Source organism: Lethenteron reissneri, chromosome 37 (genome assembly GCF_015708825.2).
Source record: "Lethenteron reissneri isolate LAM-NWPU_2019-01 chromosome 37, ASM1570882v1, whole genome shotgun sequence".
NCBI lineage: Eukaryota > Metazoa > Chordata > Hyperoartia > Petromyzontiformes > Petromyzontidae > Lethenteron > Lethenteron reissneri.
In genome coordinates, this window is record NC_083815.1 from 576,098 (window position 1) to 589,406 (window position 13,309).

Here is a 13,309-nt window from a genome sequence, read left to right on the forward strand (position 1 = left end):
ACACTAACACAGCCACCTCGCTTGCCAAGCTCGACGTTGCTGCTGTGCGATCTTCCATTAACATGCTAATCTCTCACATTAACATCGCCACCGCAGCACCCTCGTGGAGGCCGCTCTCCGATCTTACATTAACACGCTAATTTCTCACACTAACATCACTAGCCCTGTCCACTTCGTTTAAGACCCTTGGGCTATATTTTCTTTTAAACCTTTAAAACAGTCTGCCGCAGCAGCTTTCCCCCTTTTGTTCCTCCTGATGACGATCGCTTGTGTTGTGATCAAAACGTCGTAGTTTTTTGTTATTTTTTCTTTGAACCTAACTACGTGACTTTACCGAAAGACCCAACGAATATGATTTTGGCCTCTACATAATATTTTTTTATATTCTCAATCTTACAGAACTTTAGCATTACACTCATTACCAATAAATTATAGATGCATTAGCACATACATAAATACCGCACTTCACTTCATGGTAATTACAATGGTAGATATTTGGTTGCATGTTAAAATCCTGGTTGGGGGTTGACTCAGCTCATCATCCCTCCGGGGTTGTTGAAATGAGTAGCAACTTTGTGGGATAGTCAATAGTGGTTGTCCGATGGATACACCTGCCCCCACCAGAGGAATGCAGATTTTCCACCACTGGCTCTGCAGGGCTGTAAACATGAGATGAGCACCAATGCCTCGATGTATATTTTATCAGCAGGAATTTACTCTTGATTTTTGTAACAAGGCTTTATTTCAGATTCATGAAATATCGATGCGAAACTAGCACGAGGTTGCAGTGATATAGAAGCCACACTCGCACGCTTCAGTGTGTCATCCAAACATTAATTTGGCACTGCATTTGGCCGAGAATATAATCTCGTTACGTGAAACATGGGAGCACACGACAGGAACTCTTCACTCTTTAATATTCACCGCCCCAGCGTAATGGAACACACAAGTCACCCCGGAGACGAGAGCTTCACTGCATCCTCACAATAAAACACATCACTTCCCGCAGCTTGGGCGTAGCCTCTATATGATCTCGTGCCACGAGCCAGGAGATGTGACACCATTCGCAATGCAGCCCGATTATATCGATACCTCACAGTTCAAACAGTACATTATTACAATTTAGTTACAAAAAGCAGGGAAGACATGGTTTTGATTATAAAGGCTGCTCTCACAGGCTGTAGGCACATGGGTATGTTAACAAACGAATATCTGGCACGAACAGAAAATGACAATCAAAATTAATGTCTTGGAGAGCCCGCATATGTCATCTGCATATGGAGGTGGTGACTGAGTGGCATAAGTCGTAATCCAGTTGGCTCCAGCTAAAATCACGAGTTGGACTGCCGGGGAACTGTGCATATTTATTTTGCAGACAGTGACATTCATAGGCCGAGAAAAATCTTTGTGGGAAGTGTTTGCAGATATATAATTTATTTTATTGGGTCAGATCACGTACATAGAATGTGTGTTGTATCTGTTTGCAGATACTCGGATTTAGAATAGATATTTACATTTATTGGTGCATGGTGGTCCGTGGGGTTGTCAGTGACTCACAAACCACAGGTTCGGAACCACTGCTTTGGTGGATACATTTATAACTCGGGGTGACCAATTACAAGAATATTTGGGTGGCAGGGTAACACTTGAGAACAGCAAGAAGGTCCTGGGGGTTCGATTCCTGACACGGGTGCCTTTCTGTGGAGAATTTGTTTGTTCTGCCCCTTTTTTGCATGGGTTTCCTCTTGGTTCTCTGGCTTACTCTCACAGCAAAAAAACCCAATGTAACTGGTGTTGGTCATATGCTGAAAAATGACCTGCAAATTACTCAATTGGGGTGACACATGACAACATCGCACCCTCCTGTAAAAACTTGGCAAGACCCTCCTGAAAAGTGTCTTGAGACTCAGTGAGATTTCCTGGGTAAAAAAAACCGTAATAATTATAACAAAAAAAAGAATAATTACGACTGACATCCTGGTTGTGTTAAACTCTCCACTCTGCTCATCCCATGGAATGTGGAACATTCTCGGGCTGATTTGGGGGCCGTGGGGGGTCCTCGAGCAGTAGGCCTTGCTGCTGCAACCCTCCCGGACCCAGCGTCGTCACCACCTCACAGCGCACCACTAGGCAGTCATCGCGCAGGTAAGAGCGGTGGTGCAGGGTCTTGATATCCATGAAATTCATGTAGCCAAAACCCTTGGGGTTGCGGTGCACGGAGGGGCGCTGGAAGGCACTCAGCTGCGGATCGGCATCCATCATTTCTGTCACGTGCACGCTGTCGCGCTCACACTGGTCCACCACCGAGATGCGGATGCGACCGTTGAAGGGCCATGGCAGGCGGTGGTCATAGTCGCCTTGCAGCAGGTGAACAAACAAGGCCAGATGAGGTTGGCGCCCGGCGAGCAGCACGCCGGGAGAAGCCGCGCCCGCCGGACCCTCGCGGCCGCTCAGCACCTGCAGGCGAAGGCACAGGCGGTAGCCGGGGACTCCCGTGTAGAATCCAGAACTGTGCATGACAGCCGGAGCGTCTGGGTGCATCCCATCGGAGGCAAAGCCGGAGGCGAGGCCCCCAGGGAGGAGTCGTGAGAACCTCTCCACGCGCCACGTGAAGATGCCCGCGCACAGGCGCGACTCGGACTCGGCCACGCGAGCCTCCAGCGAGCGCACGAGGCGCGTGGCCTCGGCAAGCAAGCCCTGCTGGTTGTCCGTCTTGGCGCTCAGCTCCCGGATCTGGTGCAGCTGCAGGATGACGCGCTCCTCTAACGTCCGCGTGATTTCGCGCAGCCGGTCCAGCTCCTGAGCGCAGTCGCACGCGGCGCGGTCGCGCGAACCCTGGCTCCGACTGGCGCCGGCAGTCTGGACGTCCCCGCCGCTCGTGCTGCTGAGCCAAGAGAGGCTGTTAGGCGGAGCAGAGGACCCGGCCGCCGAGGACGGTTGGGCACCCTGGCCAACCTGGATACGCAGGATCTTGAGGCCGTTGGCCAGGAGACGCATGTGCACCTGGGTGTGCTCATGCATGTGAGCGGCCAGCAGCGACCGCACCATCTGCGAGAGAGCAACATACCACACACACACGCACGAGTTCACACGTATAACGAGACGACTTCCGAGACACGACTTGTAGAGGGTTTCTTATTTATTTCTTAATACTTTAACGACAGGGTCACAGAGTAACATAAGCACTGACTGACTTATAGCTTAGCCATCCATACAGCGACATCGGCAACACATAACTATATAGCTGGCTAACTATATAGTGACGACGTCGATGAAGACTGTATAGCTGGCTGGCTATGCAGCGACGACGACGAAGAGATGGCAGCGATGACGGTGATGACAGCCAGGACCCAAACCCCCACGACAGCCCCGAACCCCCGTTTGCCTTTCCCTTACATTCACCCAGTATGGCCAAGCCCCACCGCCCTTGGCCACGCCCCTCTTCTGGAACTCTCTCGCGAGTTCCAGGAGCTTCCAGTCCAATCCCCTCTTTGACCCTTGACCCAGTTATGCCCCCCTTGTGGTCGGCTGCATAAGTGTCATTCTATACCGCTCCCATACCCGTAGTTAGCACTCTTGGCCACCAGATGGCATACCCCACAATCAGGCAGCATGTTCTATTTCGTTTTAAAATCCAGTGACATCCTATGCGACTTAATTATTATTCTTAGTAGAATACTTATCTACTAAGGAAAGCCTCGCTGAGTGTCAAGCTTCTTTTTCAGGAGGGTGCTGTTAAGTTTTCACATTAGGGGGCGATGTTGCTGCTGCTGTGCGTAATCCCATTTGAGTAATTTGCAGGTAAACTTTCAGCATTGGGATCTTTTGTAAAAAAAGCTACATTGTACGTGATATAGCTATGGGAGGAAACCAGTGATCCCAGATGAAACCCATGCAGAACAAGAGATAACATACAAATTTCACACACTATCACTTACCACCACTCACACATGCACACACTCTGCGGAACAGGGAGAGGACATACAAATTCCACATGTAAAGGCAACCGAGTCGCTAATCCCTTCTTGCTGTGAGGCAGAAGTGTTACCACTACACCTCCCTGCTACCACTTAATGCACTATTTATCTCTGCAGCTTTGTACTGAAGAGCTACCTGATTTATGCCTGGAATTCTCGAGAAAAGATATGACTCTGCACAGCATATGAAGCCCCAAAATCGTTACCTGAGCCTCACAGCCGAGCGGGCTGAAGGTGCAGGGCACCTGGGCTTGCTGACAGTCGACCTCCAGATGCGGCCCCAGCTGTTGTAAAGACAAACGTAGCAATTGATCACAGAATGTTACATCGCCAAAAACTCATGTCAGGGAATCACCACCCATAATCAATCTACTGCTGGATTAAGGCATCCTCAAGCCACTGCTGCTTCTCATGATCCTGCTTTTTTATATTGTTGCACATTTTTATTGACGCTGACATATCTACTGCAATAGTTGCGTAGGAGGTTATTGCTATGCCCATTACACCTTCAGGACGCAACGTCTTCAGAATGTAGCTACCACGCGCGCTTACAATAATTAATCTACTTTATTTATACTGCGTCATTCATGCAATGCGCATTGTAAAATGCTGTCCAAGTCGTAATGTGCAGTATTCGCACAGAGGTGCAGGAATTTACATGCAAGTGTGAAGGTAGCCAGAACCAGCAATACCTGAATAAAATCCACGTGTGCGAGGTTGTAACGCTTAATCCTCATCCAGGTGGAACAGAGAAAAATGTATCTATTTGCTCGACTACCATATTCTGGACAAGCCAGGAGATGGCAGTGATGGAACAGATGACTCACCTGTTCCCGGATCAGCTCCTGTTGGCAGTGTTTGCAATTCACCACGACGAGTGGACACATCTGTTCATGGTTCTGCAGAAAAGCAAAGCAAACAGAAAACACACAGCAATGTGTTAGTCACTGACAGAAGCACATATTTTAGATTATTTAGCTCGTTGCTAAATATTCATGCTCTTTTAATTATATAAATGTTTACATTTTATAGACAAATATTATAATGGAAATAGATATTATGCTTTTTAACCCACCCCGAGAATGTGCCACATTCATTGGGTTGAGCAGGGTGGAGAGTTTAACACCACCAGGATCTCACTTGTCATTAGTTTACTATTACACTTTTTTACCTAGGGAAGCCTCACCGAGTCTTAAGACTGTTTTCAGGAGGGTCCTGCCAAGTATTTGGAGTAGGGGGCAATGTTGAAATGTTTCATCCCAACGGAGTCATTTGCAGGTAATTTCTCAGCAATGGTAATTTGGCCAGTTCCAGTTACACTGTGGTGTTTTTTAGGTGTGGGATGAAACCAGAGAACCCGAAGGAAGCTCATGCAGAACACACAGAGAACATACAAACTCCACACAGCAAGGCGCCCGAGTCGGAAATCGAACCCAAGTCCTTCTTGCTGTGAGGCGCAAGTGCTACCACTCCAAGACCCTCCTGCCCAGAATATAATCGGAATATATCGCAGCCACAGTCTAACCTTTGAGTCCTGGTATGCCATCTTCTCACAGCAGTGGAGACAAGTGACGATGCGTCTCATGCACTCCTGCTCCTCGTGCTTTGCCAGGTCCCGCCGGCACACAGGCATCTCACAGCGCACACACGGCACCTGCGCGTACTCACAACGCAACTGGTGTTCCTGCACACATGCACACACGAAGGGCATTATACAACATTCAGTCAAAGTGTAAGTGATGTCTTGGTCAGATAAGCAGTGCATCGATGAGGTGGCTTGGTGGTAGAGTGAATTCACGTTCTGGTTGGGGGTTGACTCAACCCATCATACCTCCATTCAGGGTCAATAAAAAAGTACCATAATTGGTTCTTTACCCTTCTATCTGGCAACAAAACTGACACCTTTTTGCAAGGAGTTGCAAGGAGTCATGTTTGCATAGACCGCAATACCTGCAGTCATAATACATAATACAAACAAAAGAACATAACTCTGATAATGTGCACTGTCAGAGTTATGTTCTTTTGTTTGTATTATGACTGCAGGTATTGCGGTCTATGCAAACATGACTCCTTGCAAAAAGGTGTCAGTTTTGTTGCCAGATAGAAGGGTAAAGAACCAATTATCATATTTTTACTGGCAAATGAGGTCCCCATAGTGAAAAAAGTACCAGTTTGTGTGAAAGTCAACAGTGGTTCTTTGGAAAGACTTGCCTCCACCATCATAACGTGGAATATCCATCACTGGCTCGTGGCTGTAAACAGGAGCGGAATACTGCCTAAATGTAAATTTGAGCTTGAATTATGCCATGGGAATGATTCGGGATGCGGTGTAGGAAATGGCTGGGGCTTCTCACCTGTAGGGCACGCAGCTCGCCGCGGTGACCACACGGCTTGTTGGGACATCGCACGGTGAGCGACAGGATCTCGCGCTTGGCAAAGTTATCGGGGAAGAGTTGTCCCTCATGGAGCACGGCGTTATCCACGGGGCACTTGGGACCGGCGTCCCTAAGTCAGTAACATGGAATGCATATTTGAACCTGAAGTTGTAAAAATGTTAACGCACACACTAAAAAAATAGTCTACACAGTTTAGACAATTATTACAGAAGCAGCCAGACAAAGAGGCATCGTGTACAGGGGGGGATGCACGGATATCCCTGGCTCTGATTGTTTTATCCCTGGGACTGCACTTTCACTTGCCATCCCAGGCGGTGGGGGAGGGGTCGGGGGGGATAATGCGCAATGCCAGGGTTAAGCCTGGTTCGTGGGAGGCTGCTTGGGAATCACAGGTCCTGTAGGGGCGGGAGGCTGGCTGCGAGATAGCCAGGAGATAGCAGTATGGCAATAGATTCTTTAATATATTTGTGCGGTGCTTTGGGCGTGAACCCCTCCTATGCGCCAGGTGTTTCATCCGGGCTCTCCGGTTTACTCCCACAAGAAGCCAAACTCTCATTAATGGAATTGGCCAAACCTAACAATGTAGCAGGACCCGCCTGAAAAATTATTGAGACTCAGTGAGGCTTCCCAAGGTAAAACACATGATTATGTAAAAGTGCACGCATAGTGTAATAGCACCGGCTGCTGTCCAGCAGCGGCAACTGTGGTGGACAAACAGTGCACACGCCGGTGAGCATATACACGGCTGTGTGTCGGCAGGGCGGAGGAACTGGGGCAAGGGTCATGGAAGACCCCATCTGGGAGCCCCTGGAACCTGCTAGTGGGTTCCAGAAGGGAGGCGTGGCCAGTGCGGATCCAGGCCGCGCTGGGAGCATAAAAGCAGCTGAGAGCCGGAGCTCAGGGCTGCCGGTTCTGGGAGTGGACTCGTCTCGTCGTCGCTGTCGTCTTCGCCGCCTTCTTCACTAGATATTACACGGCCGGAGAGTTGTTGGCTGTCTCGGTCAGTGCCATCAGTGTTACACGGTCAGGATTGTGTTTAGGCTCGGCTAGATGACTAGTGAGAGTGCGAGGGCGAACCTGTGAAGTGTGTAGGTGTTAATAAAAAAGGTGCCTCCTGGAAACCCTTGTCTCCAAATCGCTGACATTACACATGTAACATTCGTTGGCAATATCACCTGCTGTTGCTGCTGTGTGTGCAGGTGTCATACATTTCAGCGGCTTGTCACAATCTCGTATTGCATGAAGGCCTCATTGTGTCGGTCAGAAATATTGTTTGACCATTCTTTAACCTGTTTAGTATTCCCTGTTGGTGGAATTTCCGTAAAAAAAATTGTAGATAGTCTGTTTGTGAAAATGTGGAAATATTTTGGCGGCAGGATGGTAGTGCAGTGGTAACACTTGTACCTCAAAGTATGAATTGCCTGGGTTCAATTCCCAAATCGGGTGCTTTTCCGTGAAGAGGTTGTATATTTTCCTCCTATTCTGCACGAGTTTCCTCTGGGTTCCCGAGTTTCCTCCCATTACATACAAAGAAACACACGGAAACCGGTATTGGCCAAAACATCCCCAAGCTGAAGAATTACCTGCTAATGTCTCAATTGAGATGACACATCACATCATCGCTACTTACTGCAACTTGTCAAGTCGCTCCTGAAATAGTCTTGAGATTATGTGAGGCTTTCCTGAGTAAACAAGCGTAATAATAATGACATTTTACAGATAACTCTTCCCTCCCATCATCTGTAAAACATCCTGGCTGAAACTGGCAGGGTCCGACATCTTCATGACACTGAGAGCAGCTCTATTGAAGCCATGTGTGTGGGAATGTCCAGTGTATGTGGGAAGGCCCAGCGCACCTCATGGAGTGCAGGATGCATGCTCTGCAGAAGCGGTGTCCGCAGGGAGTCTGCACGGGCTCCCTCAGTGCCATCAGGCAGATGGGGCACTCGTACTTGCTCTCAAGGGGCGGCTCAAAGTCAGCCTCGTAGCCTTGAGCCTCGGTGGCCGAGTCATCGCCAGACACCGAATGGAAGGAAAGACCGCTCTCTGAACAATCGGTTGTGTCTCCTGGCGTGCGCAATCCCCGTGCGCTGCAGCACGCCTCATCGTCCACTTCGTGACCACCACCACAGCTCATTGTGCCACGCGGCCCCACGGCCCGGATGGGGCCTGCACAGAACCTAGTGGTACACGTAGGGGGAAGTTGTGACCAGGCATAAGTACAAAAGATCACAGGAGTGGTGAAAGCAAGTCAGTCTCCCATCGCTGACCTCATCACACAGACCCCACTCTACCCTGGTATGCACACACACAACCGGCAGGAAATTTGCACGCAGGCATTGCGCGCACATATAGATACAAGTTCTTCGCATCAGCCCAACTTTGCTGATAAATGTCAAATCTGGCCCACAGTTTGCTGGTATTTCGGAGAGTGAAAATATTAACTCTCCGGAAGGCCGTGTGGCCAATGGGAAGTGTAAATGTTTTTGCGGAGAGATATGTGAAGGTGGATTTCTGACTAGCTTCAGGAGTGACATGTCCCTGTCTCTGTTTTCTTAACATAAACCTGTTACCTCCATGAAGTCTAAAAACCTGCCCCGTATACAGTTTGTGATGTTATTTATATTGATACAAATTTTTTTAACGTAAAGGTACAGCCCTGCAATTGCTTAAGCCAATTTCGGCGCGAGGATGTTCACGAGAGGAACATCTGGGGGGGGTATTGGGTTTACTCTTCCACAATGACCAGGCGTGTTGGAGGAGGTGGGCATAACCCCCCACTCTTCGTCCCATCACACGCGACCGGCCGATCAATGAAGTTGCGGTGACCCCATTTACACTGTTGCTGGGTGCCCAGGGGCGGCGGAGTAAACTTTCCCGATTGTGTTCACAGCCGCGCCGGGAGATGGAATTAAACCGGTGCGACTGGATTGCAAGTCCAGTGTGTGCTGTTACATTACGGCAGCTACCTATAAACATACACAATGCGGCGAAAACACGGTCACGGCAAAATCTCACGAACCACCCAGTGACTTCGACGCGGTCCGGCCTCTCGCCTGGCGCCCGCAGCCGCGGCCAGGCGAGCCGGGGCCCTTGCCCCGTGCGGCCTCTGGGCCTCACATGAGCCACTCATCACATTTATATTAATACATCTCCAATGGTGTAACGCATTAATCTAAATATATCTTCCAATGCTCTTTGGTTCTTTCGCTAAAGTTACGTGGAAAGAAAATAAATTAAACAATAGAATACGACGTTTCGATTACAACACAAGCAGTCGTCATCAGGTAGAACTACATTTGAGAGACAAAACAGACACAGAGACACACAGACACAAGCAGAGAGAGAGACACACAGAGACACAGAGAGAGATACAGACAGACAGAGAGAGACACACACAACATAGACACACAGACAGACACACAAGCAGAGAGAGACAACACAGACACGGAGACACAACATAGACACACAGAAACTCTGTGTTGTCTCTCTGCTTGTGTGTCTGTGTTGTCTCTCTCTGCTTGTATGTCTGTCTTGTGTCTATGTGGTGTGTCTCTCTCTGTGTCTCTCTCTGCTTGTGTCTCTCTGTGTGTCTGTGTTGTCTCTCTCTGCTTGTGTGTCTGTCTGTGTCTGTGCTGTGTCTCTCTCTCAAATGTAGTTCTACCTGATGACGGTTGCTTGTGTTGCAATCGAAACTTCGTATTTTATTATTTAATTTATTTTCTTTCTAAGTGACTTTACCGAAAGAACCAAAGAGTAATTCCTGCAGTCACGAAAGCTTCAAATCAAATATCTTCCAATGGTTTAGCGCAATACATGCGGGCGAATGTGTATGTGGCCACGTTGTTTGCAGCACACTGTAAACACGCCGCTCGCAGCGCGACACCCACCGGCGTCCAGAGCCCGGAGCTCGGATCTCGGCAGTGACCGGAGCCCGGTCACTTGGGCCGAGGACGCCGCTACTACTCGGAGCTCGCCGGTGCGCGGACCCCACTGCCGAAAGCGACTGCGACTCGGCCTCCAGAGCTCGGGTCTCGGGTACAGCTGTTTAGTCGTCAGGGTGGTCAGAGCCTGGTGCTCGGACTCAGGAATTTCATTGTCATACCTCGCACCCGGTGGCTCGAACCTCGGACACCTGCACCGGGACCTCGGACCCCGGTTCTCGGCGCCCTTTGAACCGCGACGCTGCCCCTGAAGTCGCCCTCCGACACTCGACCTCGGCCCCCGGTGCCTCGCTTCCTTCATCCGGGGACTCGGCCCCCACGTCACGTGACCTCGGGGAAGCCCCGTGACGTCACGACTAGGGGGGGGCGGGGCGCTATCTCCACCCAGGCTCTATCCGCTGCTGAATGGCCCAGAGGCCTGGCGCCCACCCACCCACCCCGCAGGGCGAGACGCGCACCTCCACCCCGCAGGGCGAGACGCGCACCTCCACCCCGCAGGGCGAGCCGCTCGCACCGCCTCGCAGCTGCGGCGGCCGTCCCCGCGGGCGAGATCCCCTCCGAGGCTGCGACTCCCCCACGGACTCGACCGCCGTCTCCCCTCGCCACGCGTCCTGCACGAGCCCCCCGTGAACAAGAGGCAGGCTCGAGACGTCGTCTGGTTTACGTGTTCATGCGTACGCGCACTTATAAAGGCACCCGCAATGTTGTACAAAACCAATAAAACATTCCGATTAAGTGAGGGGTTTCACATGATTGCTTTTTCATTGCTTTCATGGCTTTATTTTGGTGATTTCGAAAAGTGTATTGGTTTAGCCATGTTTGTTTGTTGTAGTACAGAGTTAGACTGATGGCCTTAATCTAAGCTGTCTTGTGGTTGTTGTTGTTGTTTGACTTGCATCCCACTGGGATTTTTGCACACAGCGTTGGTGTACGGTGTTTTTTCTGCAATATTTTTGCTGTCTTTTCTTGGATTTTCTGTTAGCACTTAGTCACATATTCACTTTAAGATGTTTTTTGTTCATGTTTTTGTTTTTTGTTTGTTGCGGTTGCACCCGATTCAAGAGCTGAATGGCTCACAGGGCTATACCTAATAAATGAACTTGAACTTGAACATGTGAATTGTCAATAATGTGCAAAATGGGTTTCCATTTAATTTCAGAGGAAGTCTGTTATGATGGGTCATCGCCCATACTTTGTTGTATCTCGTAATGAGGAAGGTGTTGAGTTGCTGGCACGCCTCGCCCTTCAGGCGAAGCTCGCAGCACTGACCGACGGAGCGAGGAAACTCTGCCACTTCACGAGACTTTGTCAGCGGACACTGGGACACCGTCGCTCCCTGCTGGCAGCAGACTGAGTCGCAGCGCACTCGGCATATTGTTGTCTCTGCTTAGTGCGATAGCAGCTCACTGGCCGCGAGAGGGCTTCCAGGCAGCGCGTGTGAAGGAGCAAGTCCCACTGTGGTTTACAACGCGGTCCATGCTTTGGGTTGCATGACCACGATCGCACTATGGCTTGTCTGTAATGTATCGATGGGCTGACTACGTGGGTCGGAGTTTCGGTTGCAATTGACTCATCCTGGTCTCTGGAGTTCTCACCCGGGGAACACAAAACCGACGGGAACACTTGAAAAGCCACGCGTGGGTTGGCAACTCTTGAGATTAAAAACAAATTAATGTACCTAAAAGATCATTAAAATCACTCGGATTCCAATAATCACCGGGAGATCGATGCCAGACCCGAGAGAGACTCCCGCCCATCCCGGAGAGTTGGCAACGCGCTGCTGCTGCTGCGGCGGCCGTCGACGTCACCGCGCATGCGCAGCAGCAGGAGGCGCCATGGCGGGACGCGAGGAGGCCGAGCCGGGCGCCTCGAGCCCGAGCCGGAGTCCGATCTGCGCCCAGGGGTTCATAGGCGCCGCGGCGCTGTGGGTCGCGGCGACGTTGTTCGCACTGCCCGGGCCGAGCGCGGCCACCACGCACTGGGTCGTGACGGAGGACGGACGCATTCAGCAGCAGGTGAGAGACAGAGGGGTACAGGTAAGGCCCACTTCCTGTCCCCTGTCCCCGCGTACCTCTGTTAACACGGGTTCCTGCCTCCACCTGCTATCTCTACCTGTCTCCATGTACATGTCTCCACCTACCCCGTCTCCTCCACGTACCCCGTCTCCTCCACCTACCCCGTCTCCTCCACGTACCCCGTCTCCTCCACCTACCCCCGTCTCCTCCACCTACCCCGTCTCCTCCACGTACCCCGTCTCCTCCACCTACCCCGTCTCCTCCACCTACCCCGTCTCCTCCACGTACCCCGTCTCCTCCACGTACCCCGTCTCCTCCACCTACCCCCGTCTCCTCCACCTACCCCGTCTCCTCCACGTACCCCGTCTCCTCCACCTACCCCGTCTCCTCCACGTACCCCGTCTCCTCCACCTACCCCGTCTCCTCCACGTACCCCGTCTCCTCCACCTACCCCGTCTCCTCCACCTACCCCGTCTCCTCCACCTACCCCCGTCTCCTCCACCTACCCCGTCTCCTCCACCTACCCCGTCTCCTCCACGTACCCCGTCTCCTCCACGTACCCCGTCTCCTCCACCTACCCCGTCTCCTCCACGTACCCCGTCTCCTCCACCTACCCCGTCTCCTCCACCTACCCCGTCTCCTCCACCTACCCCCGTCTCCTCCACCTACCCCGTCTCCTCCACCGTACCCCGTCTCCTCCACCGTACCCCGTCTCCTCCACCTACCCCGTCTCCTCCACCTACCCCGTCTCCTCCACCTACCCCGTCTCCTCCACCTACCCCGTCTCCTCCACCTACCCCGTCCCTCCACCTACCCCGTCTCCTCCACCTACCCCGTCTCCTCCACCTACCCCGTCTCCTCCACCTACCCCGTCTCCTCCACCTACCCCGTCTTCTCCACCTACCCCCGTCTCCACCTACCCTGAGCTATATCGGTGCTGCTCCTAAAGTACAGCAGAACCCCAATAATCCATGTTG

At 51.4% G+C, this 13,309-nt stretch overlaps 2 protein-coding genes across 2 annotated transcripts in view; one reads left to right on the top strand and one right to left on the bottom strand.

Annotated features, from left to right (window-relative positions):
* Positions 1-123: 123 nt before the first annotated feature.
* Positions 124-10,649, bottom strand: LOC133351359 (TNF receptor-associated factor 6-like). Its single transcript, XM_061566499.1, has 7 exons — positions 10,479-10,649; positions 8,230-8,553; positions 6,332-6,482; positions 5,503-5,661; positions 4,805-4,876; positions 4,184-4,261; positions 124-3,048 (listed from the first exon to the last, which is right to left on the bottom strand). Exons 1-7 carry the CDS (start codon positions 10,616-10,618, stop codon positions 2,005-2,007), a joined length of 1,968 nt encoding a protein of 655 aa, XP_061422483.1. The 5' UTR covers positions 10,619-10,649; the 3' UTR covers positions 124-2,004.
* Positions 10,650-12,116: 1,467 nt separating this feature from the next.
* The window catches only part of TTC17 (tetratricopeptide repeat domain 17), a 32,566-nt gene continuing 31,373 nt past the window's right edge, over positions 12,117-13,309 (top strand). The window contains exon 1 of the mRNA XM_061566538.1: positions 12,117-12,332. Within this exon, the coding sequence (XP_061422522.1) occupies positions 12,153-12,332 (180 nt within the window). The 5' untranslated portion in view covers positions 12,117-12,152. The remainder of the gene's footprint in view (positions 12,333-13,309) is intronic.

Excerpts from the sequence above, each read along its gene's own strand:
- LOC133351359 (XM_061566499.1), bottom strand. The coding sequence starts at position 10,618 with ATGAAGGAAGCGAGGCACCGGGGGCCGAGGTCGAGTGTCGGAGGGCGA. Across the intron at positions 5,662-6,331 it reads GCGAGCTGCGTGCCCTACAG|GAACACCAGTTGCGTTGTGA; the intron begins GTGAGAAGCCCC and ends GCATGTGTGCAG. Across the intron at positions 4,262-4,804 it reads AGGAGCTGATCCGGGAACAG|CTGGGGCCGCATCTGGAGGT; the intron begins GTGAGTCATCTG and ends TCTTTACAACAG.